Source organism: Balaenoptera acutorostrata, chromosome 4, assembly GCF_949987535.1.
Source record: "Balaenoptera acutorostrata chromosome 4, mBalAcu1.1, whole genome shotgun sequence".
Classification (NCBI taxonomy): Eukaryota; Metazoa; Chordata; class Mammalia; order Artiodactyla; family Balaenopteridae; genus Balaenoptera; species Balaenoptera acutorostrata.
Genome location: NC_080067.1, coordinates 68,648,917 through 68,669,152, shown reverse-complemented (window position 1 = coordinate 68,669,152; position 20,236 = coordinate 68,648,917). Strand labels below are relative to the sequence as shown.

General features: G+C 39.3%; 1 protein-coding gene and 1 pseudogene across 2 annotated transcripts in view; both read left to right on the top strand.

Annotated features, from left to right (window-relative positions):
* The window catches only part of EHHADH (enoyl-CoA hydratase and 3-hydroxyacyl CoA dehydrogenase), a 57,619-nt gene extending 38,058 nt beyond the window's left edge, over positions 1–19,561 (top strand). For both annotated transcript variants that reach the window (XM_007195274.3, XM_007195275.3), the window contains exon 7: positions 16,633–19,561. In XM_007195274.3, coding sequence (XP_007195336.1) covers positions 16,633–17,894 — 1,262 coding nt within the window. In that variant the 3' untranslated portion in view covers positions 17,895–19,561. The remainder of the gene's footprint in view (positions 1–16,632) is intronic.
* Positions 1,665–2,910, top strand: LOC103021048 (serine/arginine-rich splicing factor 3-like; annotated as a pseudogene).
* Positions 19,562–20,236: the final 675 nt, after the last annotated feature.

Below are 20,236 nucleotides of genomic sequence, written 5' to 3'. Positions count from 1 at the left end.
TTCATTTCCAGTCATCACTTCAGCTACTCTCTTACCAACATCCTCAAATGCCACGACTCGTCCTTTCATTATGCCCCCTGGCAAAACCCCAGCCCTGATGAGCCCAACTTTGCACTTCCATGAGCCTATGTTCTCAGATCAGGCCGGCGCAAACTGCAAGTTCACATTCTCCCACCTCGCCTGGACTCTCAGGGCTGTCAGAAGGGGAGAAGACTGCAGTTGACCAAACACTGCAGAACCAGTAGTCAAAGCATCCCTTATCCTTTATTTACTTCTCTGAGTAGAAGAGGTTCTTGACTAGATTTAATTCCATGGCAGTTAAAGGCAGTGATTTGGTACAGGAGCAGGACTCCTGGTCCCTGTCTGTGTGTGTTTAATGAGGAAAGATTAAGAAACTAAATTCAATGTAAATGCAATATATACCTATGAAAACATAATTACCAACAGTGAAAAGTTTGGTCTTTCAGCCCTTCGTTCTTGAGAACTTTGAGACCACGAGGTTATGAAAAGAGAAGTTAATAGCTAAGAACTTTTTGAAAGAAATAGATATTGTTTTCATGTATATTTTGTTTCAGTGATTAAATGAAAAGTATCAGTTTATAGAACTGAAGAAGATCTAAAATTATAGCTAAGACACTTCTAAAAAACATTAGTCTGGCCCACTTTGTGGTTTGGATTATGAGTTGTTTGGAGCCCCAGAGGTCCTTCAGCAGACCTGCTCTGAGAGGTGAGCGCTGAGGAGCTCTACTCCATCTTCACCAGGTGGCCTTCCTTCCCTGCTGTGTTCAGTTCTGAGATATCACCTGCATGACATTATACTTTACAAAGCACTTTCACATAAACTTCTCATTAGTCCTTATTGTCCCTGTGAGATTATAATCTCTACACGGTAGGAATTTTCAGCTTGGGACTGAAAGCTAGGAGGCCAGGGTTTTGAACCCCCAACTCTACCTCCTATTTACCCAGGCCAAAGTTTAGGATACAAGCTGCTACAGCAGTGAGAGCTATCCAGCCTTCTTGTTACTGAGTGAAATGCAGATGCTTAGTAAATTTGGAAACCTAAATGTTTTAAATAATTTAATATATATATATTATATTAAATAATTTAATACAATTTAAAAATTAAATATATTCCAGAGAAACTAAATCAGTGATTTATTATTGATAACATTCTATATTCAAAACCAATTGCCACAGGGGATTAAGAGGCACAAATTACTATGTATAAAATAAATAAGCTACAAGGATATATTGTACAGCACAGGTAATATAGCCAATATTTTATAATAACTTTAAATCCAGTATAATCTATAAAAATTTTGAATCACTGTGTTGTACACCTAAAACTAATATAATATTGTAAATCAACTAAACTTCAATTGAAAAAAAAAAAAAACAATCCCCAAAGCTAGTCATTGTGAAGTGCAGAAGAGCTATATATACATGTCTTTCACAAAACATCCACAGTGGGTTGGTTAGGTAACAGGTAACCTGCTGCTGTAACAAATAACAATCTCAGTGGCTTAGCACAATAAAGATCATTTTCCTCCTCACTCCACAGTAATTCTAGAACAAGGTTCTTTCCAAGGAGTGGCTCTGCCATCCTCCTGGATAAGGGTCAGCAAACTTTTTCTGTAAAGTTCCAGATAGTAAATGTTTTAGACTTTTGGGGCCATATGGTCTCTGTTGCAACTCCTCAACTCTGCTATTGAGGACAAAAACAGCCATAGAGCCATTTCGTGGACAACGGGTGTGTGAGAGCATCTGCGGGTGCCAGGCAGGAGGGGACCGGGAAGACCCAGCCCAGGGTGTGTGGATTTGAGCCTTTGCGTTTCTAACCCGAGATCTCGAAATGCATCGTGATTCCTGTCCGTTGGACTGTAAAGTTTATATAGGTAATCTTGGAAACAATGGTAACAAGGCTGAATTGGAACGAGTTTTGGCTATTATGGACCACTCCGAAGTGTGTGGGTTGCTAGAAACCCTCCCGGCTTCGCTTTTGTTGAATGTGAAGATCCCAAGATGCAGCCAATGCTGTCCAAGAACTAGATGAGATAACACTATGTGGCCGCCGAGTAAGAGTAGAACTGTCGAATGGTGAAAAGAGAAGTCGAAATCGTGGCCCCCCTCCTTCTTGGGGTCATTGCCCTCGAGATGATTATTGGAGGAGGAGTCCTCCACCTCGCCACACATCTCCAAGACGGAGAAGCTTCTCCCGCAGCCGGAGCAGGTCCCCTTCTAGAGATAAGAGAAGAGAGAGATCACTGTCCCAGGAGAGAAATCACAAACCGTCCCGATCTTTCTCTAGGTCTCATAGCCGATCTAGGTCAAATGAAAGGAAATAGAAGACCAGTTTGCAAGAGGAGTGGTGTACAGGACATAACTTCATTTGATAGGAGTATGTACAGAAAATTCAAGTTTTGTTTGAGACTTCATAAGTTTGGTGCATTTTTAAAATGTTTTAGCTGTTCACATTTGTTTGTCTCTTGGAACAGTGACACATAAAGGTGTAATTCTCTATGGTTTGAAATGGATCATATGAGGCATGTAATATCAAGAATTGTTACTTTACAATGTTCCCTTGTGCAAAATTGAATTTGCTTTGAAGTTTTAGTCTTGCATAGACTGATAATATACCTCTAACTCCTGTCCAGCTAAAGGGTGATGTTTAATATTATGGAAACAAAACTGGCAAAAATTGAAAAGACTTTCTGTAGCTGGGATATGCAGCTGTAGTTAAGCAAGCAGTCTTTAGAAGCTGCTGTGAACACAAGCCAGCAGGTAAAAATTAAAGCTGCACCCTTAAACTAGATTAGAGGTTTAAAAATTCCACTAGTCTTCACCCGGGACAAGAGGTTGTCCGGTGGGTTTAGAATCTAAGAAGTTTCAAGAAAGTTAGTTTACCTTTGCTTTAGGTCATAAGTTCCTTCTGTGATTGCTGTATATGAATACATAGCTCTTTGTAATATTATTTGGAAATTTGAGACTATTCAATATACCAATGTCCTGCTAGTTTAAGGGTACATTGTAGAGCTGAACTTTGAGTTACTGTGCAAGATTTTTTTTTTCATGCTGTCATTTGTAATATGTTTTGTGAGAATCCTTGGGATTAAAGTTTCAGTTACAAATTGTTGTTTAACCTGAAAGCCTGTTTTTCCTTGCAAAACTAAAATCTGAGCTTGGTACCAATCAAGTCCAGGTATAACATTCCTATTGGAAGCCATACTTACATTTTCTTGTAAGGTGCTTTTGATAATAAAATATTAACATAATTGTGTAATAGTTGAACCCACTATTACCATAGTTCTTGTCCCATAGAAGGCAGTTGGTTACACAAATCTTATTTTGTAAGAAACACAATTTGAGGCTTTTGAAGTGAAGGGAATTTTTGTTGTCTACTTAAGTGATGATACATTTTTAGGAGTAGAAGCCAGTTCAAAGTCCATGATATTCAATGACCAGCATTTTAAAGTATAGCCACCTGATACATTGTAATCCAAAGTTGCTGGTAAAAAAACAACAAAAAAACTTTAGCATGAAAGTGTTCCACAAAGCTTTAAAAATTGCTTCCATTTTATACAATTTGAGGTGTTGCATGGAAATTCTAAATTGATCCATCATGATGTGAAATTCACTGTATGGTTCAAATGTAACAGTGCAGAATTGAATATGGAGGCATGCATAACCTTCTTCTTAGAAATCTAGAGGAGTTGTAATTTCAAATTTTTGTGCAATTAGATTAAATCATAATGCAACAGTCTTTTGGCTTAGTTTCCTTAAATGTGCTATTTAAAGATAGTTTTGGATTATGCTGTACTGACTTTCTTTAATATGAAAGATGTCATTGTATTAATCTATAAGGATGTTTTATAAGATACAGATCCTAAACAAATTATTTCCAGTGGTCCTTCTTCACCTTTCATGCACATATCAAGGGAGGAGAGTCCTGGGTGTCACAGGGGGGAGAATTGGTGTCAGTGGAGTTCAGTATGAGCCTTGTTACAGAAGGCACTTTTAAGACTGCCTATTGATTTACTGGGAGCTCGGGCTTTGGGCCTTTCATCTTTCGGCATTTCATAGCTTAAAACCTTTGTTAGGATCAAGCAAGGCAAGATAGCTAAGAATTCATAGAAGTAATATGGTACATCAATATTACACTGCTCTTATAAATCTACATGGGCATTTTTGGCAGTATACAACTTGCAGAGTCTTAAATTGGAAGGGTTTCTGTGAAAAGGATAGTGGATTATAGCTATAATGTGGCTAATACAGACCTGATATAAAATTAACCTCCGGGATTTAACCTTAGGGTCCAAATTTGCAATCACTTTAACCAGAAACCCTAGCACAATTTTATGGCTTGTTAAAAATATGGAAGATAGAAATCGTTAAAACCTTACATTCTACATTTAAATTGTGGCTATTAAAAAGTTTAGTTACTGTATTTCTGCAATTAACAAGTCCTGTTGGCCAGTTTTGTCTTGCATTCTCAGTTGAATATGATACTGAAAGCAGTCACAGAGACTTTGACTTGTGGTGTAATGATTACAGGTGTTCACTAGAGGTCACTATTAATAATACCTGGTGATGATTTAAGGAACATATCTAAGGATTATAGTTGGTTTTTATGCTTTCAAGAATAGTTAATATTCTATGGTTCTCGGTTCATTGTGGGTTACTTCTGACCTCCATGTCTTAAGCAGAAAGGTAAATACAAAGATAAATTAGCCAGAGAAATTTTAATTTTATGAGATGTAGATACATTTTACCTACTGTTTCTATGCTTTTTTACAGTTCCTTAAAAGATCATGTGATCAGTAGATGGCATCACCACCTTTTTTAGACTCACCCATGTCTGGATGGAAAGTCCTGGTGGCTTTTTATTGTAGAGTTATGGTTTATATTCTTACAGTGCTTCTTTTTCAGGAATGGTGTTTTCCAGGCCTACTGACTCATTTTTCCATCCCTGGTTATATAAGAACCACTGGTTTAGTACTTTGTATTAGTGTGCTTTTATTTTCAGAATCCCCAACATGATTTAGTTGTCGGACCTGGTTGGTGGTAATATCTTCTGGTTGTACATTTTTGTGCTAGACTGTTGCCTTCTGGTTTTCCTTTTTTTTGAGAACATGAAAGATTTTTATAATTAAAGTAGCTGAAGAAGAAAAAAACAGCCATAGACAATACAAAAACAAATCAGTGTGATTGATTCCAGTAAAACTTTATTTATGGACACTAAAATTTGAATGTGATATAATTTTCCTGTGTCACAAAATATTCTTATTCTTTCATTTTCAGCTATTTAAAATGTAAAAATATTCTTAGCTCACTGGCAGTACAAAAGCAGGCAGTGGGCTGGGTGCGACCTGCAGGCCAACATCTGCTCTAGGGTCTCCTCCAAAGCCCCAGAGTTGTTCTCTGCATCCTCTATACCTAGGTGGTAATGAAGTATCTTGTGGGAGATTTTAGGGGCCAGTCGTGATCCCACGCCACCCTCTTCCTCATTCCCTTGACCAGAATTAGTTACAGGCCCTACCAGGATACCAGAGGTCTAGAAAGTACAGGCTTCTATGTGCTCAGGAAGAAAATGAAATGGTGTGGGAAAGAAATAGCAACATCTTTGCCATCGAATAATTTTTCTAGATTTTCCATCCTTCTTGCTTTTTTAAAAAATATTTCTCACTTTTCTTTTCCCTTCCCCAGCTGGGTGGTTCAACTTCTCCAATTTCACTGTTTTAGTTCGATCTTTCTTTAAATATTTCTTCAAATATCTTTATCTTGAAGTTTTTCTTGACTCATCCAACCAAAAATAATCTCTTTCCTTTGAATCACCAAAGAAATTTGAACTTCTCTCATCACTTATTTTACCTTTAAGGGTGGATATTTATGAACTTTTTTCTTTCCCACCACTAGATTATAAGTTCCTTGAGGGTTGGTACTACTCATATTTTTAATAACAGTTTTATTGAGATGAAACATATGTCATAAAATTCACCCATTTAAAGAGTACAATTCAACATAAAATGCTGCAGCTGCTGAAAAAAAGGATGGCAATCCCTCCAAAAATTAAAAATAGAATTACCATATGATTCAGCAATTCCACTTCTGGGTATATCAAAAAGGATTGAAGGCAGGGACTCAAACGGGTATTTGTATAATCATGTCCATAGCAGAATTATTCACAATAGTGGAATAATGGTGGAAGCAACCCAAATGTCCATTAACAGATGAATGAATAAACAAAATGTGGTACATATATATATATTCAAAGGGATATTATTCAGTCTTAAAAGGTGGGAAATTCTGATGCACGCTACAACATGAATAAACCTGGAGGCTATTCTACTAAGAGAAATAAGCTAGTCACAAAAGGACAAATACTATTTGATTCCACTTATATGAGGCACCTAGAGTAGTCAAAATTATAAAGATAGAAAGTAGAATGATGGTTGCCAGGGGCTGGGGAGAGGGAAAAATGGGGAGTTATTGTTTAATGAGTACAGAGTTTCAGTTTTGCAAGATGAAAAGCATTCTGGAGATGGATGGTGGTGCTGGTTGCACAACTCTGTGAATGTACTTAATGCCCCTGAACTGTACACTTAGAAATGGTTATGATGTTAAGTTTTATGTTATATGTATTTTACCGCAATTAAAACATTTTTTAAATACATAGTAACAATGTCACCAAAAAAAGAGTATACTTAAGTGGTTTTTAGATATTCATAAAGTTGTGTAGCCATTGTCACAAAAAATTTTAGAACATTTCCATCACTTTAAAAAGAAACCCTGTACCCATTTGCAGTTATTCCTCATTGCCCATCCTCCCAGCTCCTGGCAACTACTAATCTACTTTCTGTCTCTATGGATGTTCCTATTCTGGACATGTCATATAAATGGAATCATATAACAAGTAAACTTTTGCATCCAACTTCTTTAACTTAGCATAATGTTTTTTAAGGCTCATCCATGTTATAGGATGCACCATTTAGTTTTATGGCTGAGTAATATTCCACTGGAGAGACATACCACCTTTTGTTTATCCATGTTGATGGACATTTGGCTTGTTTCTGCTTTTTGGCTATTTTGAATAATGCTGCTATGAACATCTATGTACAAGTTTTGTATGGATGTATGTCTTCATTTCTCTTGGGTTATGTATATACCTACCTACCTACCTACCTACCTAGGAGTGGAATTGCTGGATCGTATGGTAACTCCATGTTTAACATTTTGAGGAACTTCCAGCTTGTTTTCTACTGCAACAGCACCATTTTACAATTTGCCAGCAGTGAATCAGGGTATTAATTTCTCCACATCCTCACCAGAACTTGTTATTGTCTGTCTTTTTAAATTATAGCTATCCTAGTGGGTATGAAGTGGTAGCTCATTGTGGTTTTTTTTTTTTTTCAAACATCTTTATTGAAGTATAATTGCCTTACAATAGTGTGTTAGCATCTGCTTTATAACAAAGTGAATCTGTTATACATATACAATATGTTCCCATTTCTCTTCCCTCTTGCATCTCCCTCCCTCCCACCCTCCCCATCCCACCCCTCTAGGTGGTCACAAAGCACCGAGCTGATCTCCCTGTGCTATGCGGCTGCTTCCCACTAGCTATCTATTTTACATTTGGTAGTGTATATATGTCCATGACACTCTCTTACCCTGTCACATCTCACCCCACCCCCTCCCCATATCCTCAAGTCCATTCTCTAGTAGGTCTGTGTCTTTATTCCCGTCTTGCCACTAGGTTCTTCATGGCCTTTTTTTTTTTTTTTTTTTCCCTTAGATTCCATATATATGTGTTAGCATACTGTATTTGTTTTTCTCTTTCTGACTTACTTCACTCTGTATGACAGACTCTAACTCCATCCACCTCATTACAAATACCTCCATTTCATTTCTTTTTATGGCTGAGTAATATTCCATTGTATATATGTGCCACATCTTCTTTATCCATTCATCTGTCGATGGACATTTAGGTTGCTTCCATGTCCTGGCTATTGTAAATAGAGCTGCAATGAACATTTTGGTACATGACTCTTTTTGACCTATGGTTTTCTCAGGGTATATGCCCAGTAGTGGGATTGCTGGGTCGTATGGTAGTTCTATTTGTAGTTTTTTAAGGAACCTCCATACTGTTCTCCATAGTGGCTGTATCAATTTACATTCCCACCAACAGTGCAAGAGTGTTCCCTTTCCTCCACACCCTCTCCAGCATTTATTGTTTCTAGATTTTTTGATGATGGCCATTCTGACCGGTGTGAGATGATATCTCATTGTAGTTTTGATTTGCATTTCTCTAATGATTAATGATGTTGAGCATTCTTTCATGTGTCTGTAGGCCATCTGTATATCTTCTTTGGAGAAATGTCTATTTAGATCTTCTGCCCATTTTTGGATTGGGTTGTTCGTTTTTTTGTTATTGAGCTGCATGAGCTGCTTGTAAATCTTGGAGATTAATCCTTTGTCAGTTGCTTCATTTGCAAATATTTTCTCCCATTCTGAGGGTTGTCTTTTGGTCTTGTTTATGGTTTCCTTTGCTGTGCAAAAGCTTTTCAGTTTCATTAGGTCCCATTTGTTTATTTGTGTTCTTATTTCCATTTCTCTGGGAGCTGGGTCAAAAAGAATCTTGCTGTGATGTATGTCATAGAGTGTTCTGCCTATGTTTTCCTCTAAGAGTTTGATAGTGTCTGCCCTTACACTTAGGTCTTTAATCCATTTTGAGTTTATTTTTGTGCATGGTGTCAGGGAGTGTTCTAATTTCATACTTTTACATGTTCCTGTCCAATTTTCCCAGCACCACTTATTGAAGAGGCTGTCTTTTCTCCACTGTATATGCTTGCCTCCTTTATCAAAGATAAGTTGACCATATGTGTGTGGGTTTATCTCTGGGCTTTCTATCCTGTTCCATTGATCTATATTTCTGTTTTTGTGCCAATACCAAACTGTCTTGATTACTGAAGCTTTGTAATATAGTCTGAAGTCAGGGAGCCTGATTCCCCCAGCTCCATTTTTCATTCTCAAGATTGCTTTGGCTATTCGGGGTCTTTTGTGTTTCCATACAAATTGTGAAATTTTTTGTTCTAGTTCTGTGAAAAATGCCAGTGGTAGTTTGATAGGGATTGCATTGAATCTGTAGATTGCTTTGGGTAGTAGAGACATTTTCACAATGTTGATTCTTCCAATCCAGGAACATGGTATATCTCTCCATCTATTTGTATCATCTTTAATTTCTTTCATCAGTGTCTTATAATTTTCTGCATACAGGTCTTTTGTCTCCTTAGGTAGGTTTATTCCTAGATATTTTATTCTTTTTGTTGCAATGGTAAATGGGAGTGTTTTCTTAATTTCACTTTCAGATTTTTCGTCATTAGTGTATAGAAATGCAAGAGATTTCTGTGCATTAATTTTGTATCCTGCTACTTTACCAAATTCATTGATTAGCTCTAGGAGTTTTCTGGTAGCATCTTTAGGATTCTCTATGTATAGTATCATGTCATCTGCAAATAGTGACAGCTTTACTTCTTCTTTTCCGATTTGGATTCCTTTTATTTCTTTGTCTTCTCTGATTGCTGTGGCTAGGACTTCCAGAACTATGTTGAATAATAGTGGTGAGAGTGGGCAACCTTGTCTTGTTCCTGATCTTAGTGGAAATGGTTTCAGTTTTTCACCATTGAGGACAATGTTGGCTGTGGGTTTGTCATATATGGCCTTTATTATGTTGAGGAAAGTTCCCTCTATGCCTACTTTCTGCAGGGCTTTTATCATAAATGGGTGTTGAATTTTGTCAAAAGCTTTCTCTGCATCTATTGAGATGATCATATGGTTTTTCTCCTTCAATTTGTTAATATGGTGTATCACATTGATTGATTTGCGTATATTGAAGAATCCTTGTCCTGGGATAAACCCCACTTGATCATGGTGTATGATCCTTTTAATGTGCTGTTGGATTCTGTTTGCTAGTATTTTGTTGAGGATTTTTGCATCTATGTTCATCAGTGATATTGGCCTGTAGTTTTCTTTCTTTGTGACATCTTTGTCTGGTTTTGGTATCAGGGTGATGGTGGCCTCGTAGAATGAGTTTGGGAGTGTTCCTCCCTCTGCAATATTTTGGAAGAGTTTGAGAAGGATAGGTGTTAGCTCTTCTCTAAATGTTTGATAGAATTCGCCTGTGAAGCCATCTGGTCCTGGGCTTTTGTTTGTTGGAAGGTTTTTAATCACAGTTTCAATTTCATTACTTGTGATTGGTCTGTTCATATTTTCTATTTCTTCCTGGTTCAGTCTCGGCAGTTTGTGCATTTCTAAGAATCTGTCCATTTCTTCCAGGTTGTCCATTTTATTGGCATAGAGTTGCTTGTAGTAATCTCTCATGATCTTTTGTATTTCTGCAGTGTCAGTGGTTACTTCTCCTTTTTCATTTCTAATTCTATTGATCTGAGTCTTCTCCCTTTTTCTCTTGATGAGTCTGGCTAATGGTTTATCAATTTTGTTTATCTTCTCAAAGAACCAGCTTTTAGTTTCATTGATTTTTGCTATTGTTTCCTTCATTTCTTTTTCATTTATTTCTGACCTGATCTTTATAATTTCTTTCCTTCTGCTGGCTTTGGGTTTTTTTTGTTCTTCTTTCTCTAATTGCTTTAGGTGCAAGGTTAGGTTGTTTATTCGAGATGTTTCCTGTTTCTTGAGGTAGGCTTGTATTGCTATAAACTTCCCTCTTAGCACTGCTTTTGCTGTGTCCCATAGGTTTTGGGTCGTCGTGTCTCCATTGTCATTTGTTTCTAGGTATTTTTTGATTTCCCCTTTGATTTCTTCAGTAATCACTTCGTTATTAAGTAATGTATTGTGTAGCCTCCATGTGTTTGTATTTTTTACAGATCTTTTCCTGTAATTGATATCTAGTCTCATAGCGTTGTGGTCGGAAAAGATACTTGATACGATTTCAATTTTCTTAAATTTACCAAGGCTTGATTTGTGACCCAAGATATGATCTATCCTGGAGAATGTTCCATGAGCACTTGAGAAAAATGTGTATTCTGTTGTTTTTGGGTGGAATGTCCTATAAATATCAATTAAGTCCATCTTGTTTAATGTATCATTTAAAGCTTGTGTTTCCTTATTTATTTTCATTTTGGATGATCTGTCCATTGGTGAAAGTGGGGTGTTAAAGTCCCCTACTATGATTGTGTTGCTGTCAATTTCCCCTTTCATGGCTGTTAGTATTTGCCTTATGTATTGAGGTGCTCCTATGCTGGGTGCATAAATATTTACAATTGTTATACCTTCCTCTTGGATCGATCCCTTGATCATTATATAGTGTCCTTCTTTGTCTCTTGTAATAGTCTTTATTTTAAAGTCTATTTTGTCTGATATGAGAATTGCTACTCCAGCTTTCTTTTGATTTCCATTTGCATGGAATATCTTTTTCCATCCCCTCACTTTCAGTCTGTATGTGTCCCTAGGTCTGAAGTGGGTCTCTTGTAGACAGCATATGTATGGGTCTTGTTTTTGTATCCATTCAGCCAGCCTGTGTCTTTTGGTGGGAGCATTTAATCCATTTACATTCAAGGTAATTATCGATATGTATGTTCCTATTCCCATTTTCTTAAATGTATTGGGTTTGTTATTGTAGGTGTTTTCCTTCTCTTGTGTTTCTTGCCTAGAGAATTTCCTTTAGCATTTGTTGTAAAGCTGGTTTGGTGGTGCTGAACTCTCTCAGCTTTTGCTTGTCTGTAAAGGTTTTAATTTCTCCATCGAATCTGAATGAGATCCTTGCTGGGTAGAGTAATCTTGGTTGTAGGTTTTTCTCCTTCATGACTTTAAGTATATCCTGCCACTCCCTTCTGGCTTGCAGAGTTTCTGCTGAGAGATCAGATGTTAACCTTATGGGGATTCCCTTGTGTGTTATTTGTTTTTTTTCCCTTGCTGCCTTTAATATGTTTTCCTTATATTTAATTTTTGACAGTTTGATTAATATGTGTCTTGGCGTGTTCCTCCTTGGGTTTATCCTGTATGGGACTCTCTGTGCTTCCAGGACTTGATTAACTATTTCCTTTCCCATATTAGGGAAGTTTTCAACTATAATCTCTTCAAAAATTTTCTCAGTCCCTTTCTTTTTCTCTTCTTCTTCTGGTACCCCTATAATTCGAATGTTGGCACGTTTAATGTTGTCCCAGAGGTCCCTGAGACTGTCCTCAGTTCTTTTCATTCTTTTTTCTTTATCCTGCTCTGTAGTAGTTATTTCCACCATTTTATCTTCCAGGTCACTTATCCTTTCTTCTGCCTCAGTTATTCTACTATTGATCCCATCTAGAGTATTTTTAATTTCATTTATTGTGTTTTTCATCATTGCTTGGTTCCTCTTTAGTTCTTCTACATCCTTGTTAAATGTTTCTTGCATTTTGTCTATTCTATTTCCAAGATTTTGGATCATCCTTACTATCATTATTCTGAATTCTTTTTCAGGTAGACTACCTATTTCCTCTTCATTTGTTAAGTCCAGTGTGTTTTGAGCCTGCTCCTTCATCTGCTGTGTGTTTTTCTGTCGTCTCATTTTGCCTATCTTACTGTGTTTGGGGTCTCCTTTTCACAGGCTGCAGGTTCGTAGTTCCCGTTGTTTTTGGTATCTGTCCCCAGCGGCTAAGGTTGGTTCAGTGGGTTGTGTAGGCTTCCTGGTGGAGGGAACTAGTGCCTGAGTTCTGGTGGATGAGGCTAGATCTTGTCTTTCTGGTGGGCACGTCCACGTCTGGTGGTGTATTTTGTGGTGTCTGTGGCCTTATTATGATTTTAGGCAGCCTCTCTGCCAATGGATGGGGTTGTGTTCCTGTCTAGCTAGTTGTTTGGCATAGGGTGTCCAGCACTGTAGCTTGCTGGTCGTTGGGTGAAGCTGGGTCTTGATGTTGAGATGGAGATCTCTGGGAGATTTTTGCCGTTTGGTATTACGTGGAGCTGGGAGGTCTCTTGTGGACCAGTGTTCTGAAGTTGGCTCTCCCACCTCAGAGGCACGGCCCTGATGCCTGGCTGGAGCACCAAGAGCCTTTCGTCCACACAGCTCAGAGTAAAAGGGAGAAAAAATAGAAAGAAAGAAAGAAAGAGGCTATAATATAGTGAAGTAAAATAAAGCTATTGTAAAGCAAAGCTATACAGACAAAATCTCACCCAGAAGCATATACATATACACTCACAAAAAAAAGGAAAAGGGGAAAAATTAATATCTCCTGCTCCCAGAGTCCCCCTCCTGAATTTGGGCTGATTCGTTGTCTATTCAGGTATTCAGCAGATGCAGGCACATCAAGTTGTTTGTGGAGCTTTAATCCGCTGCTCCCGAGGCTGCTGGGAGAGATTTCCCCTTCTCTTCCCTGTTCGCACAGCTCCTGGGGTTCAGCTTTGGATTTGGACCCGCCTCTGCGTGTAGGTCGCCTGAGGGCGTCTGTTCCCCGCCCAGACAGGACGGGGTTAAAGGAGCAGCTGCTTCGGGGGCTCTGGCTCACCCAGGCCGCGGGGAGGGAGGGGTACAGAGGAGGCGGGGCGAGCCTGCGGCGGCCGAGGCCGGCGTGACGTTGCACCAGCTCGAGGCGCGCAGTGCGTTCTCCCGGGGATGTTGTCCCCGGATCCCGGGACCCTGGCAGTGGCGGGCTGCACAGGCTCCCGGGAGGGGAGGTGTGGAGAGTGACCTGTGCTCACACACAGGCTTTTTGGAGGCGGCAGCAGCAGCCCCAGCGTCTCACGCCCGTCTCTGGGGTCCGCGCTGATAACGGCGGCTCGCGCCTGTCTCTGGAGTTCGTTTAGGCGGCGCTCTGAATCCCCTCTCCTTGCGCGCAGCGAAACAAAGAGGCAAGAAAAAGTCTCTTGCCTCTTCGGCAGCTGCAGACCTTTTCCCGGTCTCCCTCCCGGCTAGCTGTGGTGCGCCAACCCCTTCAGGCTGTGTTCACGCCGCCAGCCCCAGTCCTCTCCCTGCGATCCGACCGCAGCCCGAGCCTCAGCTCCCAGCCCCGCCCGCCCCGGCGGGGGAGCAGACAAGCCTCTCGGGCTGGTGAGCGCCGCTCGGCGCCGAGCCTCTGTGCAGGAGTCTCTCCGATTTTCCCTCTGCGCCCCTGTTGCTGTGGGATCCGCGCTGATAGCCGCGGCTCGCGCCCTTCTCTGGAGTTCGTTTAGGCGGCGCTCTGAATCCCCTCTCCTTGCCCGCCGCGAAACAAAGAGGCAAGAAAAAGTCTCTTGCCTCTTCGGCAGCTGCAGACTTTTTCCCCGGACTCCCTCCCGGCTAGCTGTGGTGCGCTAACCCCTTCAGGCTGTGTTCACGCTGCCAGCCCCAGTCCTCTCCCTGCGATCCGACCGCAGCCCGAGCCTCAGCTCCCAGCCCTGCCCGCCCCGGCGGGGGAGCAGACAAGCCTCTCGGGCTGGTGAGTGCTGCTCGGCGCCGAGCCTCTGTGCGGGAACCTCTCCGCTTTGCCCTCCGCACCTCTGTGGCTGCGCTCTCCTCCGTGGCTCTGAAGCTTCCCCCCTCCGCCCCCCGCAGTCTCCGCCCGCGAAGGGGCTCCTAGTGCGTGGAAACCTTTCCTCCTTCACGGCTCCCTCCCACTGGTGCAGGTGCCGTCCCTATTCTTTTGTCTCTGTTATTTCTTTTTTCTTTTGCTCTACCCAAGTACGGGGGGAGTTTCTTGCCTTTTTGGAGGTCGGACGTTTTCTGCCAGCGTTCAGTGGGTGTTCTGTAGGAGCAGTTCCACGTGTAGGTGTATTTCTACTGTATCTGTGGGAAGGAATGTGATCTCCGCGTCTTACTCTTCCGCCATCTTCTCTATCATCCCCTCATTGTGGTTTTGATCTGTATTTCCATAGTGACTAATGATGTTAGGCATCTTTTCATATGCTTATTGGCCATTTGTATATCTTCTTTGGAGAAATGTTTATTAGATCCTTTGCCTAATTTTATTTTATTTTAAAAAAATTTTTATTGGAGTATAGTTGATTTACAATGTTGTGTTAGTTTCAGGTGTACAGCAAAGTGAGTCTTATACATATACATATATCCACTCTTTTTTAGATTCTTTTCCCATATAGGCCATTATAGAGTACTGAGTAGAGTTCCCTGTGCTATACAGTAGGTCCTTATTAGTTATCTATTTTATATATAGTAGTGTGTTTATATCAATCCTAATCTTCCAATTTATTCCTCCCCCCACTTACCCCCCTGGTAACCATAAGTTTGTATTCTACATCTGTAACTCTATTTCTGTTTTGTAGATAAGTTCATTTTTACCCTTTTTTTAGATTCCACATGTAAGCGATATCATATGATATTTGTCTTTGTCTGACTTACTTCACTCAGTATGAGAATTTCTAGGTCCATTCATGTTGCTGCTTTGCCTAATTTTAAATTGAGCTGTCTTTTTATTGTTGAGTTTAAGAGTTCTTTATATATTCTGATACATGTACCTTATCAGATATATGATTTGCATATATTTTCTCCTATTCTATGGGGTTTTTTTCACTTTCTTTATTGTGTCCTTCAAAGCACAAAAGTTTTTAATTTTGATAATGTCCAATTTATCTATTTTTTTTCTTTTATTGCTTATGCTCTTGGTGTCATTTCTAAGAAACCATTGCCTAATCCAAGGTCATGAAGATTTACTCATAAGAGTTTTACAGTTTTAGCTCTTACCTCGGTCTTTGATCCACTTTGAGTGATCCACTTTGATCTACTTTTGTATATGGTGTGAGGTAGAAGTTCAACGAAATTCTTTTGCATGTGGATATCAGTTGTCCCAGCACCTTTGTTGAAAAAGACTATTCTTTCCCCATTGGATTATATTGGCACCCTTGTCAAAAATTGATTTTCCATAAATGTATGAGTTTATTTCAGGACTCTCAATTCTATCTCATTGATCTATGTGTCTATCCTTATTCCAGTATCACACTGTCTTGAATACTGTAGATTTGTCAAAAGTTTTGAAATTGGAAAGAGTTTGTTCTTTTTTTTTTTCTATATTGTTTTGGTTATTCTGGATTTCTTGTATTTCTATACGACTTGTAGGATCAGCTTGTTAATTTTTGCAAAAAAAACCAGTTGGATTTTTCATAGTGATTGCACTGGATCTGCAGATTGATTTGGGTAATATTGCCATCTTAACAATACTAAGTCTTCTGATCCACGAACATGGGATGTCTTTCCATTTATTTAGGTTTTATTTAATTTCTTTCAACAATGTTCTTTGGTTATTAGTGTACGAGTCTTACAATTCTTCCTTAAATTTATTCTGAAGTATTTTATTCTTTTTAATGCTATTATAAGTGGAACTGTTTTCTTAATTTCATATTCAGATTATTCATTGCTAGTATATATAAATAAAATTGATTTTTGTATATTGATCTTGTATCCTGCAACCTTGCTGAACTTGTTTATTATTTCTAATAGTGTGTGTGTGTGTGTGTGTTTGTGTGTGAATCCTACTTACTGTTATACCTTCTGGAGCACTTAATACAGTGCCTAGCCTTAACTAGTATTCAATCCATTTGTAGTCCTTGAATTTGTATCTTTGAATGCCATGTTTCCACAGAAGACTTCCATTCACTGAGTAATTTCTCAGTTCCCAATACCATTGAATCATTCTTTTTCTCTTTCACTCTTATCTGCAGGCTTGGGAACAATGGGCCGAGGCATTGCCATATCTTTTGCAATGGCCAAAATCCCTGTGATTGCCGTAGAATCAGACAAGAAGCAGCTAGAGACTGCAAACAAGATAATAACCTCCATCTTACAAAAGGAAGTGTCCAAAATGCAGCAGAGTGGCCACCCTTGGTCAGGACCAAAACCCAGGTTAACTACATCTATGAAAGAGCTTAGTGGTGTAGATTTAGTCATTGAAGCAGTATTTGAGGAAAGGAACCTGAAGAAACAGGTCTTTGCTGAACTGTCAGCCGTGTGCAAGCCAGAAGCATTTTTGTGCACCAATACTTCAGCCCTGGACATTGATGAGATTGCTTCTTCCAGTGATCGTCCTCACTTGGTCATTGGCACCCACTTCTTCTCACCAGCTCACGTCATGAAGTTGTTAGAGGTTATTCCCAGCCGATACTCTTCCCCCACTACCATTGCCACTATTATGAATTTATCAAAAAAGATTAAAAAAATTGGAGTAGTTGTAGGCAATTGTTTTGGATTTGTTGGGAATCGAATGTTGAAGCCTTATTATAATCAGACATACTTCTTATTGGAAGAAGGCAGTAAACCAGAGGAGATAGATCAGGTGCTGGAAGAGTTTGGTTTCAAAATGGGACCTTTTAGAGTGTCTGATCTTGCTGGGTTGGATGTAGGTTGGAAATCCCGAAAAGGGCAAGGTCTTACTGGACCTACATTGCCTCCAGGAACTCCTTCCCGAAAGCGAGGCAGCTGGAGATATTGCCCAATTCCTGATATGCTCTGTGAATCAGGACGATTTGGCCAGAAGACAGGTGAGGGTTGGTACCTTTATGATAAGCCGTTGGGTAGGATTCACAAACCTAATCCCTGGCTTTCCAAATTTCTGACTCAGTACAGAGAAACCTATCACATTGAACCACGTGTCATTAGCCGGGATGAGATCCTCGAGCGCTGCTTATATTCACTCATCAATGAAGCATTCCGCATCTTGGGAGAAGGGATAGCGGCTACCCCAGAGCACATTGATGTTGTCTATTTAAACGGGTATGGATGGCCAAGGCACAGGGGTGGGCCCATGTTCTATGCTTCCACAGTTGGGTTGCCCACAGTGGTAGAGAAGTTGCAGAAATATCACAGGCAGAATCCTGATATTCCCCAACTGGAGCCTTGTGACTATCTGAAAAAACTGGCTTCCCAGGGAAACCCTCCTCTGAAAGAGTGGCAAAGCTTGGCAGGACCCCCCAGCAGTAAATTGTGATTCAGCCTTTCAGGTTTTGCCTCACACACTGGCATCAGGTAATGCTCACTGAATTTCAGTGAAACTAAATCCAAAGATCCAAAGTAAGATTGCTCTGAAATGCAAAGCAAAAGAAGTAATTGGCCAGCTAAAGCTCTTCTTTGGGTCTTCTGTCTGATGAAGATTCTAATGGGTCAGATCTTTAGGAATGTGCTTCCTATGCCTGGGAATCTGTCCCTATCAGATAAATTATTTCAATCTCAGTGAATAAACTTGTGTTAACACCAAAGTAACTAAGGAAAGAGCCTCAAGAATAAGTTGAGGTTCCCAAGTTCTTTGATCATTGGAGAAATATGTCATTAATTATTCACTAATAAATGTATAAATTCATTTTGAGCCCTTTCAACCTCACACACGTAGCACTGATAGGAAATCTTATGGACCCTTCATTCAACGGACACTCATCATGCACCCCTGAGCATCTTGCACAGCACTTGACAGACCTAGAGTCCAGAGGGGCATTAATCCAGCAAGGAAGCCTATGATAAATTTCACTTCAGAGTCTCAGAGGTGGAGTGAAGATGGTTGGCAGGGTAGAGTCAGCAGTGAGGGTCTCTATGAGTGAGCTTGGAAAGCTGCCCAGGGAGAGGCAGAGACAGTAGCCAGAGGTAGAGTATCAATGGCAGAACAGGGTTGAAGTTTAGGCAAAACACAGTTGGGAGTTGGTGAGGAACCCACATACTTAAGACCAGAATGGGGAGGTCAGGGTAGCTTGGCAAGTCATGCTCAATATAACACTTCTGTCCAAGGCCCATGTGCACAGTTTGCTGCTTGCAAGGGGCTCAGTAACATTTTATGATAATTTCCTCAAGACCACCGGATGTCCACAACCTGGTCTTTATTTACTCTTCTAGTCAAACAGAAGTAATGGAAAGTAGTTAAAGTTGTTGACTTAGTGTAAGAAGAGATCTCAGGGATCTAACCTCCTCTAATTCTGTGATAAAGTCATGATGCATTTCCCGGTCATGATATGCCTTTGTGATGTTGGGTATGAAATCTTAGCAAGTCTAAAATTATTGTAAAACAAATTTTGTATAATTTTGTTATAAGAATTCTTTTTACTTTTTGCCTTGTATGGTTAAATGTTGAGGGGCTAGTCAACACAAAAACTTGTACACAAATGTTTATAGCAGAATTATTCATAATAGCCCCACGTTGGAAACAACCCAAATGTCCATCAACTGATGAATGGATAAATAAAATGTAGAATAGCCATACAACAGGATACAACAGGATACAACAGGATACAACAGGATATTATTTAGTCATAAAAAGAAATGAAGTGCTAATACATGCTACAACATGATGAACCTTGAAAATATTATTCTAAGTGAAAAAATAGGCAAATCTATTGAGATAGAAAGCAGATTACAGCTTGCCTAAGGCTGGAATGATTGGGGGTGGGGAATAAGGAGTGGTTGCTAATGGGTACAGGGTTTCTTTCTGGGTTGATGAAAATGTTCTGAAATTATTGTGGTGATGGTTGCATAACTCTGTAAATCTGCTAAAAACCATTGACTTGTATACCTTAAATGTGTGAACTGTATGGTATGTGAATTATATCTTAATACAGTTAATAAATAAGTAAACAAACAAACAAATGGGCTTAGGTTATTGTCCTTCAGGATGATGTAAATGAACTGTTTTTTACAATATTTTCACCAGTGAACCCAAACAAAATTACCAAAAGTTCTGATAGAGAAATCTTGAAAGAACATAGCACAAGTTTTCCATTGTAAAAAACAAACCAAAAAAACTTCTAGAGTGTGCTCTGAGTTGTAGTTCAATTTAGCATAATTTTTGAGATGCGTATTGCTGGATTTTTATATAAATTGGTCCTTGAAATGAAAGACATCAGTAGAAAAAAATTCCTGAAAATAGTAACTCTGTCTCCAAAGTGTCTTAGTTTCAAATTAATGTAAACTTATTTCAAATTAATACACACATCAACTTTTTCTTCTTTAGACCTTGAGTAGATTTCAATTTTGAGTTCTTTTTTTTTTTTTTAGTTCTTAAAACTTATTTTCATCCTACATTCTCCTTTAGATTGGGGTTTTGAAACTAGAGTGTCTACGAATAGATTTTGAGTCAATAATCCCTGAAACTTTATGCTAACATTTGTGTCTATGTATCTGAGTGCATTGCTTAGAAAAGGTGCCATATCTTACATTGTATTCTCTGACATGTCTATGACCCAGTAAATGTTAAGGACCAATACGTTATATATTGATATAAAATGGGAAGAAGAAGCATGAGTTCAATTATCCTTATTTTGTGTCAAAGGAGGCAAAACTGATTCAAAC